At 43.1% G+C, this 22396-nt stretch overlaps 1 protein-coding gene across 1 annotated transcript in view; it reads left to right on the top strand.

The window, feature by feature from the left end:
- The first annotated feature begins 4717 nt into the window (after window positions 1–4717).
- REEP5 (receptor accessory protein 5) overlaps window positions 4718–22396 on the top strand; it is a 50718-nt gene continuing 33039 nt past the window's right edge. Inside the window, exons 1-2 of the mRNA XM_027552593.1 lie at window positions 4718–5047; window positions 5709–5802. Coding sequence (XP_027408394.1) covers window positions 4930–5047; window positions 5709–5802 — 212 coding nt within the window. The 5' untranslated portion in view covers window positions 4718–4929. The remainder of the gene's footprint in view (window positions 5048–5708; window positions 5803–22396) is intronic.

The raw sequence follows: 22396 nt of genomic DNA on the forward strand, positions 1-22396 counted from the left end.
CTTATCTTCTGCATCTCTTTTCTTATTTCTGAAAGAGTCTAAGCTTTGTGGTGATGACTGAAAGAGCTAAGGGTCCCACATTGCCTAACTTGACTGTAACTTCCTAAAGGCAAGAACTATGTACTCCTTTAGCTCAATTTTAGCATCTGGTTATGTTTGTCCTTCTTTCTTTCTTAAATTACTTAAGAAGGACTACCAGTGGTCCAGTGGTCAAGACTCCATACTTCCCCTGCAGGGGGTATGGGTTCGATCCCTGGTCAGGGAACTAGAGACCCTGCATGCCATGTGGTGCAGCCAAAACGTATTTATATATATTTAAGAAACACTTATTTTGCATCAGGAACTCTTCCCAAAACTCTAGAAATAGCAGCTCATTCAATCATCATGACAACCCTGTGAAATAGATTCTAATGTCACCCCTAGAGGCACTGAAAGCTTATGTAACTTGCCCAAAGTCACAGAGCTAAATGATACACTGGGATTTCACCCATATAGGCCGCGTCCAGAGGCTGTGCTACACACACACACACACACACACACACACACACACTATGCCTTACTATGCTGCCTCATCTTGCCAGTATTATAATGAAAGAGAGAAAAACTTGCAATCTAACTTCACAGAAAATTGGGGAAAATTTCAGAATTTTAGAAAATTGTAGAAAAATTTCTACAAAAGAATTCTAAATGAATAGTATGCTTCTAGATACTTCATGCATAGCTGATATTATACAAATGTTGACACAATATGAAAAGTTGAGATAAAAATATAGGTTGATTTGAACACTTAAAGGACATTGCTCCTTGGCTTAAAAAATAATAATACTATCAAATTGTGAATCATTTGAAGTTCTCAAAAACATGACCTTGACTTCCAGACAAATGAGTAATTACTGTATTTACTTAGGAAATTAAATTCACAACTGGCTAAAAACTTAAAATTCAGTTATTCTGGTAGCCAGTTATATCAGTTAGGGCTGCTGTAACATGTAAAATTTTAATGTAAAATGTAAAATTTCTGCATGGCATTTCTCCCTTTATCTTTTCCTTCTGTACATGACTAAACTATAAATTGCCTGTCTTCGGTGAAAGATATGTATTGTCTCACAGTTCCGGAAGCCAGATGGCCAGGATCAGGTGTTGGTAGAGCTGGTTTCCTTCAAGATCTATGAGGGCAGGTCTCTCTTTGTGGCTTGTAGAAGTCTGGCTTCGCCCCATGTGTCTTCACCTTGTCTTTCCTCTGTCCATGTCTGTCTCTATCTCATCCAAATTTCCTCATTTTATAAGTACACTAGTCATACTGGATTAGAGCTCACCCAGATAAACTCATCTTAATTTACTACCTTTATAAAGATCTTACCTCCAAATGAGAAGGAGATTATCACTCCAGCTTATCTTTTTTGAAGACACTATCTGACCCATATCAGCAGTACATTGGATGAATCACAAGCTGGAATCAAGGGAGAAATATCAACAACCTCAGATATGCAGATGATACTACTCTAATAATGGCAGGAAGTGAAGAGAAACTAATGAGTCTCTTAAAGAGGGTGAAAGAGGAGAGTGATAAAGCTGGCTTAAAACTCATAAAACTAAGATTATGGCATCTGGTCCCATCACTTTATGGCAAATAAAAGGGGAAGAAATGGAAGTAGCAACAGAGTTTATTTTCTTGAGCTCCAAATCACTTCTGATGGTGACTGCAGCCATGAAATTGAAAGCTGCTTGTTCCTTGGAAGCAAAACTGACAAACCTAGACAGTGCATTAAAAAGCAGGGACGTCAATTTGCTGACAAAGGTCTGTATAGTCAAAGCTATGGTTTTTCCAGTAGTCATGCACTGTTATGAGAATTGGTCCATAAAGAAAGCTGATGGCTGAAGAACTGATGTTCTAGAATTGGGGTGCTGGAGAAGACTCTTGAGAGTCCCTTGCACTGCAAGGAGATCAAACCAGGCAATGCTAAAGGAAATCAACCCTGAATATTCATTGGAAGGACTGATGCTGAAGCTCCAATACTTTGGCCACCTGATGCAAAGAGCTGACTCATTAGAAAAGACCCTGATGTTAGGAAAGATCTAAGGCAAAAGGAGAAGAGGGCATCAGAGGATGAGATGATTAGATGGCATGGACATGAGTTTGAGCAAAGTCCAGGAGATAGCAAAGGACAGGGAAGCCTGGTGTGCTACAGTTCATGGAGTCCCAGAGTCAGACACGCTTTAGGGACTGAACTACTACAGCAGCAGTGCATTGAGGGGTAAGAGTCCTGTCTGAATTCTAGCTCTGACGTTTATCAATTTTGAGACCTTGGTATGCCTCATTTCCCTCCTTTAAATGAGGATAAAACAGTATCTACCCCATGCTGTCATGAGAATTACATGAATCCATGCATGAAACACTTAGAATACTTAGTAGCACAATGCATGTTAGATATTCATTAATTCAACAAATTGTTACTGAACACCTATTAAGTATCAAGCACTATTCTAGGTGTTTGAGATACAGACATAAAGAAAACAGCCAAAGATACCCCCTTTTGTGGATCTCATAATTTATTGGGGGAAGAAAAAAATACAAAAAGTAGAACATATAGAATGTCAGAGAGTAGTCAGTGTTGTAGAACAAAAAAACAAAAGCAAGACATAGGTTAGAGAGTGTTAGGATTGCAATTCTGGATCAGAGGGGACCTTATAGATTCGTCATTTGAGCAAGGACCTGATGAATGGGAGAAGACAGTTAAGTGCTTATCTGGAGGTTTTAGATAGAGAAGGGCTTCCCCACTTCAGCACTACTGACATTTGGGGCTGGATTTTTCTTTTTGGGGGGCCTGACCTGTGCATTGCAGGATGTTTAGCGGCATGCCTGCTAGATGCTTTTTGCAACTGAGTAGCATCTGCCACCCTAGTTGTGACCACCTTTCTTACAAGCAAAGATGTCTCCAGACATTGTCACATGTCCTGGGGGGACAGAATCACTGCTGGTTGAGGACCACTGAGGTAGAAGGAAAGTGAGAGCTCCGGGGCAGGAGTGTGCTCAGCTTGTTTGAGGCACAGCTAGGAAGCACACAATACAAGATGAGATCAGAGGGGAGAAGGATAAACCATACACATACCACCTGTAACTTTGAGGCCATTCTTTCCATCAACGGAAACTACTGGAGGGTTAAGAGCAAAAAGACAGCACACCTTGACCCACAATTTAGAAAGACCCAAGTAGCTGCCACACTGAGAATTGTCCATAGGTAGAAAGACAGAAATGGACACCTCAGCAGGGTGGTAATCACAGTAATCTTATTATATATTTGCTTTTTGTTTGTTTAATTTGGTCACTGATTTGGCTGGGTAGTGATGGGACTAGTGAGAGAACTGAGCTAAAATCTGGGGAAGAAAAGAGGAAGGAGAATTAGCATAAAAGGAAAAGCCTAAGAGTGGGCAAGGGAGCTTTTCGTGGAAGTGGAAGGCAGTCAGTTTGAAAGAGGGTAAAGAGAGAATGTTGGGGGCCGGTGAATGCTTTCCTAAGGAATCATAGCTCTGGTCTGTAAGGGATGGGGAGACGTTGAAGCTTAAGTAACAAGGAAAACTCTGCAGCAGGGTACAGATCACAGGAGTCAGAAAGACTACTTTCAAAGGGAGTTTCCTGAATTAACATGCTACTGCTGCTGTTAAGTCGCTTCAGTTGTGTCCGACTCTGTGCGACTCCATAGACGGCAGCCCACCAGGCTCCTCTGTCCCTGGGATTCTCCAGGCAAGAACACTGGAGTGGGTTGCCATTTCCTCTCCAATGCATGAAAGTGAAAGGTGAAAGTGAAGTCGCTCAGTCGTGTCGGACCCTTAGCGACCCCATGGACTGCAGCCTACCAGGCTCCTCCTTGCATGGGATTTTCCAGGCAAGAGTACTGGAGTGGGGTGCCATTGCCTCCTTGTCACCATTCCTAGGGGTGCGATAGGAGCCATAAAAAGAGCTTATATTTAGGTGGATGAAGAGCAGGAGCCGGACCTTCTGAAGGAAGAAAAGCGAAGTCCTGCCCTAAGACTTGGACCTATTTTCTCCAGAGTAATTTTGCTTCTAGGCAAGAACGGGGCTTCCCTGATGGCTCAAGAGTTTAATCCTTGAGTCAGGAAGATCCCTTGGAGTAGGAAATCACAACTCACTCTGGTATTCTTGCCTGGCAAATTCCTGTGGACAGAGTAGCCTGGCGGGCTACAGTCCATAGGGTCGCAAAGAGTTGGACAATGACTGAGCGACTAGACAACCACAAGGCAAGCAAACGGTACTGTCTCTGAGGCTAGAAACATTTCCGTGGTATCAGAGATCAAGCAAATGCCAAGCCCACCATGAAATGGTTTAAGTTGTGCAGTACTTTTGTTGGAAATGGTGTCCCCAGAGGAGGGTGTCTTGTTTCTTTAAGGGTTTTTTCAAAAAGACTGTTATCTATAAGTAAGAAAAGCTATGCCGAGTACCGGCCATGAAAGAAAAAGCAGGTCTGCAATCAAACAGTTCTTGGGGATTGGTCGTGCATTTCAATATTTAAGTGGAAAATGTGTTAGTAGATATAACACAGCAGTGTAGGTCCATCAAACCAGTCCTCCTACTTTGTAGGTGGCAGCAACAAGGCCGCCTGCCTCCACTTTCCTTCTGTCCTTCTGTCCAGTCCGATTTCTGAAAGGGGCTCACTCAGTTAACAGAGGTGGGGGCGGAGGGGCGGCCGCCGGGCAGGGAGCCGTGGGCGCAGGGCCGCCGCCCAGGGTGTGGCGCCGGGCGCGGCGCCCGGGCGCGAGAGGGGCGGGCGGCGGGCGGGCGGGGCCGGAGCGGGGCTGCGCAGAACCGCCGGGGACGCGTCAGTCGCCCGCCCCGCCGCCCCGGCGCAGTCACCTCGCTCTGCGGCCACCGGCACCAGGAACAGCACCAGGCGGAGCGCGACGGTCCCCGCCATGTCTGCAGCCATGAGGCAGAGGTTCGACCAGTTCCTGCACCAGAAGAACTGCATGACTGACCTCCTGGCCAAGATCGAGGCCAAGACCGGCGTGAACCGGAGCTTCATCGCGCTCGGTGAGTGCAGGGCCGGTGCCCGCGGGGTCCTGCCCCGCCTGGCCCGGGGGCAGCTGTCTCATCCGCTGCCGGGCAGGCCCACGGGGACCGCGGGGTCGGCGACAGATGGGGGCGAGCGGCGGGCACCTTCAGGGCCGGGACTGGCTGCCTGGACAGGCCAGAGCCGCCCGGCGAAGGGGCGCCCAGGGCGCCGGGCGCGGGGACCGCTGACGCTGACGTGTCTGCCCCGCGGCCGGACGCCAAGCGCAGTGGCGGAGCGCAGGGCTGGCGCGGAGCGGCGCGGCCCCTGCGGGAGGGTGCGCGGTGCCCGTGGCGGAACACCGGGTACCCGCCAGGCTCGGGGCCGGGAAGGGGTGTCCCCGCGGGAGCGGAGGGGCTGCGGGCCGGCCAGGGAATCCCGACTTCTCTAGACCCTCGGAGAAGGAAAGAAACGGCTCCTCCAGCTGGTGTGCCCCTTGAGGGGAGGATGGTGGAAGGAAGGGCACAAATAGGAGGCCTGCCGGGTATCCTCAGACCCGAGGCAAAGCTCCGCGAAGGCGCAGGCTCTGCCGTGGTGCGGTTTGTTTTTCTCCATCGCCTAGAACGAGCCAAGCCGTGCGCTGTGGGTGGGGGCTGAGGCTGCAGCGTACCACCCGACCCACTTCTGTCCTCGCGTCTCCAGGTGTCATCGGGCTGCTGGCGTTGTACCTGGTGTTTGGTTATGGAGCCTCTCTCCTCTGCAACCTGATAGGATTTGGTTACCCAGCCTACGTCTCGTAAGTGACTCCCCCTGCAACTGTCCCTTCCTCCCCTTCCCCCATCCAGAGCGGTCCTAGTTACATCACATCCCCCATTTTCCTGGGAGAGTGGTCAAAGGACCAGAGAGGAGTAACTCACCGCTTAAGGTTACACATTTTAGAGCCTTAACATCTGATCTCCTGATGACTAGCCAAAATGTATGTTTCATCAGCTTATAGTGGCAGGGTGTGTGCCTTCTAACAGCTCCACAAGTGAAAGGTAGAACAAAGTGGACCTTTACTTTTGAGGAGATCTCACCAAGATCAGAGAGTGGATTATTGTTGTATTAGTTGCGAAGTCATGTCTGCTTCTTTGCAACCCCATGGACTGTAACCCACCACCCTTTTCTGTCTTTGGGGTTCTCCAGGCAAGAATACTGGAGTGGGTTGCCATTTCCTTCTCCAGGGGATCTTCCCCTCCCAGGGATGGAACCCACCTCTCCTACACTGGCAGGCAAATTCTTTACCATTGAGCCTCCAGGGAAACTCACACAGAGAGTAGATTCCTTCTCCCTAATAATTATTTAAATGTGCATTTCACCTTATATTTATGTACATAGTAAAGCTGGAGAAGGAAATGGCAACCCACTCCAGTATTCTTGCCTGGAGAATCCCACGGACGGAGGAGCTTGGTGGGCTACAGTCCACGGGTCGCAAAGAGTCCGACACAACTGAGCGACTTCACTTTCACTTAATTCAGATTTACTCTACAGTGTGTTTAATTTAAAAATATTGTCCGATTTCATTTTTCCCCATTCATTGAACTAGGAATTATTCTTTCCCTTAAATGAATTTTGTTTTACTCTACAGCTGTTCCTGAGAACTCTGATGGGTTTTACTTTCATTGAGTTGGTCTCTACAACTTTCCTCAACCATAAGGATAAAAATAAAGGAAAAAAATGTCAGCTGGAAGACTAAGACACCAGTAATACATGATTACACCTTGTCTATCATAGACCTGGCTAGAATTTAATATGTGACTAGAAAGTGGAAATGTGTTTTAGGAAAATGTTAGTTCTGACCTGAACAGTTAAATCGAAAGTACCTAAGTAGTAGTTACTGAATTAGTCAGGTACAGACATTTAGTGGCTCCAGAAAATCTAGCTACAGATAGGCTACTACTTGGTTTTGAATTTGGAGATCCCCCCCAGCATTGGAGAAGGAAATGGCAACCCACTCAAGTGTTCTTGCCTGGAGAATCCCAGGGTCGGGGGAGCCTGGTAGGCTGCCGTCTATGGGGTTGCACAGAGTCGGACACGACTGAAATGACTTAGCAGCAGCAGCAGCAGCCCCAGCATTATCTGCTAAAATACCATACATATTGTTTGTGTATGCCAAATGGTGAAGACCGACCAGAAAAACTGGATTGACTTTCAGATCAATGAAAAAGTTATCTCCTGTGCATGCTCAGTCGAGTCCTGCTCTTTGTGACCCCATGGACCGTAGCCTGCCAGCCTCCTCTATCCATGGAATTTTTCCAGGCAAGAATACTGGAAACATTTGCCATTTCTTCCTCCAGGGGATCTTCCCGATTCAGGGACCAAACGCTTTTCTCTGGGGAACACTTTTGTAAGGTTTATAAAAGTTGCTTCAATTGTTTTAAACTAGCAGAGACTATGGCTCTTGAAAAATACTGCAGAGCTTAAAAAATGTTTTCTCCACATCAGTGCCATTTGATGTATAATCTTGTGAGAACCATAACCTTGTCTGTTGGTGCGATTAGATCATTGGTATAGGCTTTAGAAAAGTAGAAGTCCGTTTCTCGGTAGGGTGTGTAGACCTGTGTATCTGGAAGTGGATGTGACTAAAGGCAGACGGAGCTTGGACAAGCTTTTCCGTGGCCTATTGGATTAATTCCAGCCATTTTAAAAGTCATATTTTAAAGTAATTTCAAGTGAGTCAATTTAAGTTTTATCATTTGTTTAAAGTCATTTTTTTATTCATTTTCTACATAGTCCATTGAATATTATTGGCTGTTTTTATTTAGAAGAAGCTAAATGTTCCTGTTTATTGCTAGGAATTATTTAAAATGGTAGACATGATCATATTTCTGAGGTAAATGGGCTTTATATATTTTAGAATTTCTCTATTCATCAAGTAGACACACTTTATTTTCTTTTCTGAGTACTCTGAGGCAAAGTGACATTTGTAGTACAATTTAACAGGAGTGATGAGTATTAGAAATCTAATAAAGGGGTTTTAATGACTTAAATAAAAATTCAGGGGATAATTGATGAGTACCTACGTCTATTAGTATTTATTCATAGGGTGTTTCCTTTTGGTAGACCGAATTCTTACTTTTAAAATGAATATGGTTGTTCAGTCACTAAATCAGTATATGACTCTTTGTGACCCGGTGGACTACAGCACGTCTGGCCTCCCTGTCCTTCACTATCTCACAGAATTCGATCAAAGTCATGTTCATTGAGTTGGTGATGCCATCCAACCATCTCATCCTCTGTCACCCCCTTCTCTTCCTGCCTTCAATCTTTCCTGGCTCCAGGGTCTTTTCCAATGAGTCAGCTCTTTGCATCAGGTGGCCAAAGTATTGGAGCTTCAGCATCAGTCCTTCCAGTGAATATTCAGGGTTGATTTCCTTTAGGATTGACTGATTTGATCTTGCTGTCTAAGGGACTCTCATTTAAAATGAATACAGGATTCTGTATCATTAAGTGAAGGCTGGTCTCTGTGGGTGCTTAGATTTTTCCCTAAAACACTGCTTCTCAGCCTTGACTGCCCACTGGAAGTATCTGAGGAGCCTTAAAAATTACTGATTCCTGGGCCCTGCCCCTGAAGATTATGATGAATTGCTCTCGGGTGCAACCTAGGTTTTGGAATTTTTAAAGGAGTCTCATTTTTAAAGGTCATGCTGAGAAGCCCCAGCATAAAGCAGCAGCATAGCTTGTGCTTAATATACTTGAAGAGGGGGATTGAAGGGGTGGAAGAATGGCCTGCAGACCCTGGGGAGGGTCTAGAGGCCCACCTGGCCTCTGCTTTGTGAAAGAGATTCAAGGAGACTGTAAGCACAATAAAGCATACAGACCCCCAGTTAGGAAACATTTGAGGCAATCACTGTTACATTAGCCTAATAAGGCTATTCATTGCTTAACCAATTGATGGTGTAATTGTCAGAAAGAAAGTCCTTGAAAATGGTGCTATTAGTAGCACCTAAATCAGCGTTACTCAAGATGTGATCTGTCATCCCTCTAATCGCTCTCGTCTGTTGGAATTCTTGCCAGCCAGAGTGGTTTTTTTTTTTTAAATACTGGTTCATCTAGTAATATTAAGCAAACACCAAATGCTGTCCATGCACCGTGGCAGCATCTCAGATACACAGGGACTAAGGCGGACATAGTCCCCATCTGTGCGCGGATAGACCACATAGTAAACTGCAGGAAATAATGAAATAGTGACCGTGTGGTGAGTCCTCCACAGAGCACTCACAGGGAGCTGTGGGAGAGGCTAACAGCAGGGACCCCCTGCAGATTACTCATCTGAGCTACTGTTGGAGTTAAGACTTGATGGAGGGGAAGGTGCCAGCTGAGAGCAGACCCTGGAGGAGGAAGCAATGTGCACCAGGCCCTGGAGGCACTGGTGCACTGGGAGCTCTGAGAGGGGAGAGGGGCGAAGGAGGGCCCGTGAGGGCAGGCGTCAGCCAGCCACGGCTACTGGCTGGCACGTCCAGTGTGCAGTTTATTTCGGGTAGTTGTGGGGAATTTGCATGTTTTCTGACTGCCTTGGATGGGTTCGAAATAAGAGGTGACGTGAAGATTTACATTCTTAAGGTCATTCTGGCTGCTGTGATCCCGCCAAACTATTGCTAATCCCTTTCTTTCTCACCTTTCTGTGTTCACTTCTGCCGCTTCATCTCCTTGGGCCATCAGATTGTGCTATTTAATGGTCCCTGTTGGGTGGCCAACAATGGTCAAGCTTGGTTGACCAAGAGGCTGCAGGGTGCAGAAATAAAATTTGGAAAAGCTTGTCTGTCTTCCCAGCTTTTCTCATGGCTCACTACCTTGGGAAATCTGTGGGTGGGGCTGAGGTGCTCCTGGCTTCCTGCCAGGTCTTGGCGGCGTGTTGGAGCCAAAGACAGCTAGAGGCCTGGCCAGGCTTCCAGGCAGTGGAACCAGCTTGTTATCAGGAGGCCCCTTCCTACTGGTTACTCTTATTTTCTGTGCAGATAATTTCCCTTTGAGAGCAGGACCTTTATCCTCTTCCTCTATGTTTCCAGACTTTTTGGCCACCCTGTATAGGCAGTTTGAAATGTCATCCCAGCCTTCTCATTATCAAGAGCTGTTGACAGAAAGACTTTAATCTCCCTACTTCCTTCTATTACTGATAAGAGAAAGCAGACTACTGGATAGTCATAGGAAACTTTATTACCACAGTGGACCTGGCCCTCCCCCATTTTTTGCTGAGATAGAAGTCTCATGCAACCCTTTTAAAGTATACAAATTTAGCAGTTAATATATTTATAAAGTTTTGCAACCATCACTGCTGCCTATTTCTAGAACGGGTTCATCACCCCAAAAGGAAACCCTGTACCTCTTAGCAGTCATCCCTCATTTCTTCTACACTCCAGTCCTCAGCAATCACCAGCCTGCTTTCTGTCTGTACGGATTTGCCTGTTCTGGACATTTCATACAAACCGAATCATATTTTATGTGGCTGTTTGTTTCTGGGGTAGCCCTGCATTTATTAACAAGTCTGTCTGAGAGACCTCTCAGGAGTGTATACTATATGACGCATCAAAGTTGGAGCTGAGACCCAAGATAACCTCCTCCCGATGGTCCTGGAATGTGGTGGCTGTTCTTGACTCTGCTTTTCTGTTCAAATATAATAGGAGGGAAAGGCCAATGGCTTTCTGTTTTTGTCTTTGTCCTGAAGATAAGGGAAAGGAGGAGGGCTTGCTTTCTGTACAACCCAGCAACCTTTTTGTTTGAAATTCTATTAAAACATCTATTGCTTTTCCTCTTTTTTATTTCATTTTTTTGTTAAGGATCAGGTGGCCACCTTCCTGGGACTATCAGAGTTGGGCCTTAGCTTTCAAACGGGTAGTCTGATCATCAACGCTTTTCAAAAGATCCAGAGAGAGTTTAGAAGGTTTTCCAAGGTCACACAGAGGCTAGGCTTGGTCTGGAGCCTCAGTTAAGTGCGCAGGAATATGAAAGCACGTTCAGGCGTATTTTAGCACCAAGCTTGAGAAGATACTAGATGCTCTGAGTCCAGCATTTTAATGTCTATATTTAATCTAATGTTTGGCAGCATTTTTCAGATCTCATACCCTCTTGGGTGATGTGTCATTTTATCTTCTGTGTGTCCTCACCAGCCCGATTTAAGCTTTTACTATCAGTACAAGGAGTGTGACTGCTTTTGGCTCCTTGTGGGGCTGTTGAATAATTTAATAAACACTTAAATATCTCTGTTTAAGTGCTTTACAAATATAGCTCATTTAATCCTCATGACAGCCCTGTGATGTAAGTATTACGATTATTCCTGTTTTACAGATGAGGAAACAGAGAAACAGAAGGAATTTGATTATGGTCTCACAACAGTGGATGATTAAACTGATATTTTAGCCTTAGGGAGTCTGGCCACAGAGTCCATGTTTTAAACTTCTGTTAAACTGCTTCCCATATGGCTCTTTAAGTGTCCCACAGAGGCCAAAACTTTCCATAGGGATGAAAATTAATTGTTGATTTAACTTTTTCTTTATCCATTTGACACTGTCAATGCGAATACATCAACTTCAGGCAGTATGTTTCTCAAGGTACCGCCATTCCAAATCATATCTGCACACACAATAATTTGCAGTGTGTTATAACTGTGGATTAGAGTATATTACTAACAAGTTCTTTCTCTTGTCCGATGTGATGTAGCATTGATTTATGATGGCAGCACTATACATCGTTATATGCAGAAACCTCTTTTTTAACTGTGCACAGCCAGATGGCACACTGCATTGGGTCTTCTGAGCAAATGCGCTTGCCTTCAGTTCTTTGTCAGGAGGCAGCACATCTCAGGGAGGCGAGATGTTTGGGGATGATCTGTATGAAGTCTTATACTTCTCCATCAGAGGGCAGACAAACTGAAAAACACAGTCACAGAAAACTCACCAATCTAATCACATTGACCACAGCCTTGTCTAACTCCATGAAACTATGAGCCATGCCCATGGGGCCACCCAAGACGGGTGGGTCATGGTGGAGAGTTCTGACAGAATATGGTCCACTGGAGAAGGGAATGGCAAACCACTTCAGTATTCTTTCCTTGAGAACCCCAGGAACAGTATGAAAAGGCAAAAAGATAGGACACTGAAAGATGAACTCCCCAGGTCGGTAGGTGCCCAATATACTACTGGAGATAAGAGGAGAAATAACTTCAGAAAGAATGAAGGGATGGAGCCAAAGTAAAAACAACACCCAGTTGTGGATGTGACTGGTGATGGAAGCAAGGTCTGATGCTATAAAGAGCAATATTGCATAGGAACCTGGAATGTTAGGTCCATGAATCAAGGCAAATTGGAAGTGGTCAAAAAGGAGATAGCAAGAGTGAACGTCAACATTTTAGGAATCAGCGAACTAAAATGGACTGGAATGGGTGAATTTAACTCAGATGACCATGATATCTACTACTGTGGGCAAGAATCCCTTAGAAGAAATGTCATAGTCAACAGAAGAGTCCAAAGTGCAGTACTTCGGTGCAGTCTCAAAAACAAAGGCATGGTCTCTGTTCATTTCCATGGCAAACCATTCAAATTCACGGTAATCCAAATCTATGCCCCAACCAGTAATGCTGAAGAAGCTGAAGTTGAACGATTCTATGAAGACCTACAAGACCTTCTAGAATTGACACGCCAAAAAACTGTCCATTTCACTATAAGGGACTGGAATGCAAAAGTAGGAAGTCAAGAAACACCCAGAGGAACAGGCAAATTTGGCCTTGGAGTACAGAACGAAGCAGGGTGAAGGCTAATAGAGTTTTGCCAAGAGAACGCACTGATCATTGCAAACACCCTCTTCCAGCAACACAAGAGACGACTCTATGCATGGACATCACCAGATGGTCAATACCAAAATCAGATTGATTATATTCTTTTATCAGCAAAAACAAGACTGGGAGCTGACTTTGGCTCAGATCATCAACTCTTTATTGCTAAATTCAGACTTAAATTGAAGAAAGTAGGGAAGACCACTAGATCATTCAAGTATGACCTAAATCAAATCCCTAATGGTTATACAGTGGAAGTGAGAAATAGATTTAAGGGACTAGATCTGATAGACAGAGTGCCTGATGAACTATGGACAGAGGTTTGTGACATTGTACAGAAGACAGGGATCAAGACTATACCCAAGAAAAAGAAATGCAAAAAAGCAAAATAGCTGTCTGAGGAGGCTTACAAATAGCTGTGAAAAGAAGAGAAGCAAAAATCAAAGGAGAAAAGGAAAGATATACCCATTTGAATGCAGAGTTCCAAAGAATAGCAAGGAGAAATAAGAAATCCTTCCTCAGCGATCAGTGCAAAGAAACAGAGGAAAGCAATAGACTGGGAAAAACTAGAGATCTCTTCAAGAAATTAGAGATACCAAGGGAACATTTCATGCAAAGATGGGCTCAATAAAGGACACAAATGGTATGGACCTAACAGAGGCAGAAGATCTTAAGAACAGGTGGCAAGAAGACACAGAAGAACTGTACAAAAAAGATCTTCACGACCCAGATAATTATGATGTGATCACTCACCTAGAGCCAGACATCCTGGAATGTGAAGTCAAGTGGGCCTTAGTAAGCATCACTATGAACAAAGTTAGTGGATGTGATGGAATTCCAGTTGAGCTATTTCAAATCCTAAAAAGATGATGCTGTGAAAGTGTTGCACTCAATATACCAGCAACTTTGGAAAACTCAGCGGTGGCCACAGGACTGGAAAAGGTCTGTTTTCATTTCAGTCCCTAAGAAAGGCAATACCACAGAATTCTCAAACTACCGCACAACTGCACTCATCTCACATGCTAGTAAAGTAATGCTCAAAATTCTCCAAGTGAGTCTTCAACAGTATGTAAACCATAAACTTCCAGATGTTCAAGCTGGATTTAGAAAAGGCAGAGGAACCAGAGATCAAATTGCCAACATCTGCTGGATCATGGAAAAAGCAAGAGAGTTCCAGAAAAACATCTATTTCTGCTTTATTGACTATGCTAAAGCTTTCAACTGTGTGGATCACAACAAACTGTGGAAAATTCTGAAAGAGATGGGAATACCAGACCACCTGACCTGCCTCTTGAGAAATCTGTATGCAGGTCAGGAAGCAACAGTTAGAACTGGACATGGAACAACAGACTGGTTCCAAATAGGGAAAGGAGTATGTCAAGGCTGTATCTTGTCACCCTGCTTATTTAACTTAAATGAAGAGTACATCATGAGAAACACTGGGCTGGATGATGCACAAGCTGGAATCAAGATTGCCGGGAGAAATATCAATAACCTCCAATATCCAGATGATACCACCCTTATGGTAGAAAGTGAAGAAGAACTAAAGAACCTCTTGATGAATATGAAAGAGGAGAGTGAAAAAGTTGGCTTAAAGCTCAACATTCAGAAAACGAAGATCATGGCATCCGGTCCCATCACTTAATGGCAAATAGTTGGGGAAACAGTGGAAACAGTGTCAGACTTTATTTTGGGGGGCTCCAAAATCACTGCAGATGGTGACTGCAGCCATGAAATTAAAAGACGCTTACTCCTTGGGAGAAAAATTATGACCAACCTAGACAGCATATTAAAAAGCAAAGACATTACTTTGCCAACAAAGGTCTGTCTAGTCGAAGCTATGGTTTTTCCAGTGGTCATGTAGGGATGTGAGAGTTGGACTATAAAAAAAGCTGAGCACCGAAGAATTGATGCTTTTGAACTGTGGTGTTGGAGAAGACTCTTGAGAGTCCCTTGGACTGCAAGGAGATCCAACCAGTCCATCCTAAAGGAGAGCAGTCCTGAATATTCATTGGAAGGACTGGTGTTGAAACTGAAACTCCAATCCTTTGGCCACCTCATGCGAAGAGCTGACTCATTTGAAGAGACCCTGATGCTGGGAAAGATTGAAGGCGGGAGGAAAAGGGGACGACAGAGGATGAGATGGTTGGATGGCATCACTGACTCAATGGACATGAGTTTGAGTGAACTCTGGGAGTTGTTGATGGACAGGGAGGCCTGGTGTGCTGCAGTCTGTGGGGTCACAAAGAGTTGGCACGGCTGAGGGACTGAACTGAATTGAACTGTATGAAGTCAGATTGGAAAAGGGGATGGTGAAGGGGAATACAGTCAGAATAACTACAAGGGTTGTACTACAGTCAATCACAAGTGAAAGCTATAGCATTTTAGCAGACAGTACACAGCAGATAACACGAGGAGAGGTAGGCTAAAAAGGGTTGAAATCTAGCTAGTTACAGTCTGCAGTGGCAGACCCCTGAACAGAGGTTCACCACCCAGAGGGGAGTTTAGGAAGGTCGCCGTGGTGTGACTGACAGTTCTGAATCACTTCCCGTCTCACGAGAGCAAGTCTTGTGAACCAGAGCTAGGCTTCCCTAATGGTGCTGAAGGATGTGTATTTGTGTTTCTCTCATAGACTTATTAGTAAGGAATGTGTTTGTTTTCTTGTGTTTTTTATATAACTTGTAATTATCTTTTTTCTTTTACATTCATGAGCACTTGGGAGCAGATATATTTTCCACTCAGCTGCTTATGTCCCCATTACACCCGCTTTTCTCTCTGCAACTGTGTGTTCCTTGTTAGGAGAGCTGTAGGGCAGGGCGATGCATGCCCACACTTTCCTTCTCTGGCCTACTGGGTACTTGGACCAAAAATACAACTGACAGTCTGTAAATGTTGCCTTAAGCACCACTGAGGTCGTAAAATTTACGTTTGTCAGCTGTTTGCTGGTTGTTTTCACTTTGTATTATGGTTAGTATTACTGAACTATTTTAAGATGAAGGAGTTATGGAGAAAACTGTAATACTAAAAAATTATCCTTATAGGCACCCGTGACTATTTTGTAGATAATTACAGCCAGTACTTTGGTTATGTTTTTGCTTTTTTCCTTTTGCCTGTGTCATAGAGAAAAGAAAGTTTTGAGGAGCAAATAAGATGAATGATTTGAATGATTTATTCATAATGTAGTTTCTGGGCTCTGAAGCAGTTGTGGAGGGAGACTTCATTCCAGACTCTGTTCTGGAGTGTTCCCTGTGAACTTTAATGAACTGTTTTTTTGTTCTCTTCATGGAGGCCCTGGAGATAAGATCTATTTGTTCTTCTGAGCTGCCTTCCTCTTCCCCCTGTCCCAGAGCTTTCTTTTTTTAGGACTTTGAATGAGGACTCCATTTTTCAAGTTAATATCCTTGAATAGTATTTAAAACAAGTATAGAGACTTTGCTGATGGTCCAGAGGCTGACTCCACACTCCCAATTCGGGGAGCCCAGATGCATTTCCTAGACAGGGAAGTAGATGCCACATGCCATGACTAAAAGACCCTGCATGCTATAACTAAAGATCGAAGCTCCCCATGCCACACTAAGAGCCAGGACAGCCAAATAGATACAAAAAAATATTAAAAAATAAAATTAAACAAATATAAATATTTATGGGACACGTTAAGATATTTAATATCTTAATATTAATATTTAATATTAATATTTAATACCTATATTACCAAGTTTTGAGAATAAATCAGTATAGCAGAAGTTTAAAAATAGTTTCAAAAATTGCTAATGAAATTACTTTTCTAGCAGTTGAAATCTAAGCAGGGGCTGCAGAAACCTATGTTGACTTCATACTAACACTTCCTGGTTCTTGGGAGTGGAGCTGTCATCTGTCCCTCTCACAAGGCCACTATATATATCCTACAACTTCTGCTGGTGTGGCCAGGTGACCTAGTGAGGGGATCACTTACATGGCAGAGGTAACTCTAGATTGCTCTCTACATCTTGATGTGGCCCTCTTTCATCTGGGAAAGGTCAGTTCAGGTTGTTCCTGCAGAGGTTGTAAGGGTGCATGAGTGTAAGTTAAATTTTCCAATACATACCTAGATATTATATTTACAGAGCCATCAGTTTTATCAGCAGAGGGTTGTCCCAGTAGAATCTGCATCTGCTGGTGTTTCCTGTTCGTTTATTGAAGTATAGTTGGTTTACATTGCTATGTTAGCTTCTAGTTTACAGAAGGTGATTCAGTTTTACATGTATATATTTTTTCCATTATGGATTATTACAAAATACTGAATATAATTCCCTGTGCCGTATAGTAGGTCCTGGTTGTTTGCATCTGCTGTTTTATTGCTTCGGGCATTCACCTTTTAATATTGCCTAGTGAATAGTCTAATGCTTTCTGTTTTGAATTATAAAATGTGGTCCATGGGGTTGCTAGGAGTCGGACACGACTGAGCGACTTCACTTTCACTTTTCACTTTCATGCATTGGAGAAGGAAATGGCAACCCACTCCAGTGTTCTTGCCTGGAGAATCCCAGGGACGGGGGAGCCTGGTGGGCTGCCATCTCTGGGGTCGCATAGAGTCGGACACGACTGAAGCAACTTAGAAGCAGCAGCAGCAGCTAGAAGAGGTCTTAGAGATCAAGCTGCTCGAACTGTAGCTACCTTTAACATATTTGGAAACTAAGGTGACAAAATCAAGTTTTACGACTTACTTGACAAGTCTGTTGAGACAAAATCAGGTGTAGGGAAAGGGTATCTGACTCCCCTGGCCTGCCCACTGCCAACATTCCTTATGCTTTATATTCAACCATTTTGCATTAAAAAAAAAGCAAACAGTTGGCAGATATGATCACCATAATTAAACACCAAAATATTTGACCACTAAAAGACTGTTTTTGGCTTTTTTGTATTTCAACTTCCATTAGAGTTGTTTTATAGAGTCATCTTGATATACATTTGCCTGCAAATTTAGCTTGTATTATATTAAGCATTTCATTAAGTCGGTCATTTTGTACTATAGGGGAACACTATTAAAAATTAAAGGAGCATAGTATATTTTTTCATTGTTCTTGTATAGTCATCTTAGAAGATGGTTTCTACATATTTAAGAAGCAGATTTGCTATAGTGATTGTATCCTTCTTTGGGGTAGGGAGGAGGATTGGGTACCATGTAAACAGTAAAGAAGCAAATTGCTCCTTTACTTCTTTACTTGTTTAGTTTTTTCTTTATTTATCTCTTTCTCTGTTGGTGTTCTCTCTTGTTTTGAAAGTGCACCTACTCTGCAGCAAAAAAAACAAGTACTTTTCTGAGTGTCCATAGTTTCTGATCTTCATTTCCATGAAGAAAAATCTCTTCTTTCAGTTCACTTCAATTCAGTTCAGTCGCTCAGTCGTGTCCGACTCTTTGGGACCCCATGAATTGCAGCACGCCAGGCCTCCCCGTCCATCACCAACTCCCAGAGTTCACTCAGACTCACGTCCATTGAGTTAGTGATGCCATCCAGCCATCTCATCCTCTGTCGTCCCCTTCTCCTCCTGCTCCCAATACCTCCCAGCGTCAGAGTCTTTTCCAATGAGTCAACTCTTTGCATGAGGTAGCCAAAGTACTGGAGTTTCAGCTTCAGCATCATTCTATCCAAAGAAATCCCAGGGCTGATCTCCTTTAGAATGGACTGGTTGGATCTCCTTGCAGTCCAAGAGACTCTCAAGAGTCTTCTCCAATACCACAGTTCAAAAGCATCAATTCGTTGGTGCTCAGCCTTCTTCACAGTCCAACTCTCACATCCATATGTGACCACTGGAAAAACCATAGCATTGACTAGACAGACCTTTGTTGGCAAAGTAGCCTCTGCTTTTGAATATGCCATCTAGGTTGGTCATAAATTTCCTTCCAAGGAGTAAGCGTCTTTTAATTTCATGGCTGCAATCACCATCTGCAGTGACTTTGGAGCCCCCCAAAATAAAGTCTGACACTGTTTCCACTGTTTCCCCATCTATTTGCCATGAAGTGATGGGACCAGATGCCATGATCTTCGTTTTCTGAATGTTGAGCTTTAAGCCAACATTTTCACTCTCCTCTTTCACTTTCATCAAGAGGCTTTTTGGTTCCTCTTCACTTTCTGCCATAAGGGTGGTGTCATCTGCATATCTGAGATTATTGACATTTCTCCCGGCAATCTTGATTCCAGCTTGTGCTTCTTCCAGCCCAGCGTTTCTCATGATGTACTCTGCATATAAGTTAAATAAGCAGGGTGACAATATACAGCCTTGACGTACTCCTTTTCCTATTTGGAACCAGTCTGTTGTTCCATGTCCAGTTCTAACTGTTGCTTCCTGACCTGCATATAGGTTTGTCAAGAGGCAGGTCAGGTGGTCTGGTATTCCCATCTCTTTCAGAATTTTCCACAGTTTATTGTGATCCACACAGTCAAAGGCTTTGGCATAGTCAATAAAGCAGAAGTAGATGGTTTTCTGGAACTCTTTTGTTTTTTCGATGATCCAGAGGATGTTGGCAATTTGATCTCTGGTTCCTCTGCCTTTTCTAAAACCAGCTTGAACATCTGGAAGTTCACAGTTCACGTATTGCTGAAGCCTGGCTTGGAGAATTTTGAACATTCCTTTACTAGCATGTGAGATGAGTGCAATTGTGCCATAGTTTGAGCATTCTTTGGCATTGCCTTTCTTTGGGATTGGAATGAAAACTGACCTTTTCCAGTCCTGTGGCCACTGCTGAGTTTTCCAAATTTGCTGGCATATTGAGTGCAGCACTTTCACAGCATCATCTTTCAGGATTTGAAATAGTTCGACTGGAATTCCATCACCTCCACTAGCTTTTTTCATCCTGATGCTTTCTAAGGCCCATTTGACTTGACATTCCAGGATATCTGGCTCTAGGTGAGTGATCACACCATCGTGATTATCTTGGTTGGGAAGATCTTTTTTGTATAGTTCTTCTGTGTATTCTTGCTACCTCTTCTTAATATCTTCTGCTTCTGTTAGGTCCATACCATTTGTGTCCTGTATTGAGCCCATCTTTGCATGAAATGTTCCCTTGGTATTCCTAATTTACTGGCATGTAATTTAATCTCTTCTTTACTGGCATGGAAATAAATACTGTTCATGTCTTAAAATGTGTGTTTTTTTCCTTCTAATTTGACACACTGTATGTGTGAAATAATATTTGAAATGACAGACTCCGAAACAGAGGTAATAGGAAATAGGAAAAACATTTTGAGCTGTCAGGAATTCCTACTTCACATTCTCCGAGAAATTCTGGCAAAGGACTGCCGGAAGCAGTGCTGTGCATAGTGCTCACAGCGTGTGTCCGCTGTATCAGAAAGGGTTATTAACATTCTGGTCCATATTCTTCATATTCATGCTTCAAATAATATACCTCAAACTCTGGAATATTTGTTTTTAAATGTAACTTACCACATTTGAAATAGAACAAAGCAAATGGACCAGAAGCAGATTCCTTTCTGTTCCTTACAAACAACACATCTCAAAGCTTTTTATTGTTATAGGCCTTTTTCATGAATGGTTTTTTTTTTTTGGTGTCGTGTCAGTCTGGAAATATAATAACTTATTAAAATCAAAATCCTATTGATGAGCACAACTAGTTTCAGTAGTAAAGCCAGTGCTCTGAAGACATTTAATATTAATACTTAATTTTACATCATTTGGCTAGTTTGAACTATAGTGACTAAGTTACATGTGAACCACATAGAGTCTGGGGAATGTATACCCAGGTTTCTTTCGTGTGAGTGATCAGAAGCATATATAATGCACCTGATAATTACTAGCTGAATTAACCCTTGGGCAAATAGATTAACTTTTATAATATTCAATTTTCTCTATGTAAAAGGAGGGGATAATTTAAGTTAAACACTAACAGAATCAACATTTTAGGAACTGCTTAATTAAGGGTGGTTACTTTTAATTAACCACCCTTATGGCAGAAAGTGAAGAGGAACTAAAAAGCCTCATGATGAAAGTGAAAGAGGAGAGTGAAAAAGGTGGCTTAACGCTCAACATTCAGAAAACGAAGATCATGGCATCTGGTCCCATCACTTCATGGCAAATAGATGGGGAAACAGTGGAAACAGTGTCAGGCTTTATTTTGGGGGGCTCCAAAATCACTGCAGATGGTGACTGCAGCCAAGAAATTAAAAGACACTTACTCCTTGGAAGGAAAGATATGACCCACCTAGACAGCATATTCAAAAGCAGAGACGTTACTTTGCCAACAAAGGTCCATCTAGTCAAGGCTATAGTTTTTCCAGTGGTCATGTATGGATGTGAGAGTTGGACTGTGAAGAAAGCTGAGCGCCAAAGAATTGATGCTTTTGAACTGTGGTGTTGGAGAAGACTCTTGAGAGTCCCTTGGACTGCAAGGAAATCCAAGCAGTCCATCCTAAAGGAGATTAGTCCTGGGTGTTCATTGGAAGGACTGATGCTGAGCCTGAAACTCCAGTAATACTTTGGCCCCCTCATGCTAAGAGTTGACTCATTAGAAAAGACCATGATGCTGGGAGGGATTGGGGGCAGGAGGAGGAGGGGATGACAGAGGATGAGATGGTTGGATGGCATCACCGACTCAATGGATACGAGTTTGAGTAAACTCCGGGATTTGGTGATGGACAGGAAGGCGTGGTGTACTGCAATTCATGGGGTCGCAAAGAGTCGGACACGACTGAGCGACTGAACTGAACTCAACTGAACTTTTAATTAACATACAGGGGAAAACTGACTTAATCATAGTCATGGTTCTCTTACTCATATCATTGAACTTAAATGATTAAGGAAAAACCTCTCAAGTCATATTTTAACTTATTTTTTCTGCTTATTGTTTTTTGTTCCTTGTGTTATTTTTTCCTGTACTTAGATATCAGCAGCTTAAGACATCATTGTTTAAGGAGCAATAAGGTACAATAAGGTTTTGTTTTTCCAAGTTATAAATACGTGTTATGGCTAGTGGTTTTCTTGTTCTGGTACAGTAGTATGCTTGTTCCAAAGCACTGGGCATAATTGTTACTAACAGTTTTTAAATATTAAATCTATTTTTTTACTTTGTTTTGCTTCCATTGACGTTTCTAGTTTGTCTTAACTCATTCATTGGACCTTTCCCCAAGCACAACTGTGCTGCTTACTTAAGAATGGAAGTATCACTTGACTGTTTTTGATTTTCAGCCCTGGAGCGTCACTGTTTTGGCCTCAGAACTCAGTACAGCGTCATGCATGGTCAGTGCTCCACATATGCGTGCATTTGAACAGGTCTGTCACTGAGAGTCATGGTGGATTACCTAGACAGGGCCTCTGGCCATTTTACCACCAAGAATTGAGTGGAGAAAAGTAACGCTGGTTTGGTTTGTACCGATGGTAAAGAATCTTATCTATTTTTTCATTGCCTTTTTATCTTAAGAAAAATTACAACAAAGAAGATTAAACCAGACAGTCTTATTCCCTCTTAGAAGTTACTTTTAAAGTAGCTCATTTAAAATATAGGACATAGGAATAAATAATTGCAAAATGGCTTACCTAGCTTTTTGTATTTATCATCTTTATTATGCTTCCCCTTCATTGTAGACATACG

Source organism: Bos indicus x Bos taurus, chromosome 10 (assembly GCF_003369695.1).
Source record: "Bos indicus x Bos taurus breed Angus x Brahman F1 hybrid chromosome 10, Bos_hybrid_MaternalHap_v2.0, whole genome shotgun sequence".
Taxonomy (NCBI): Eukaryota; Metazoa; Chordata; class Mammalia; order Artiodactyla; family Bovidae; genus Bos; species Bos indicus x Bos taurus.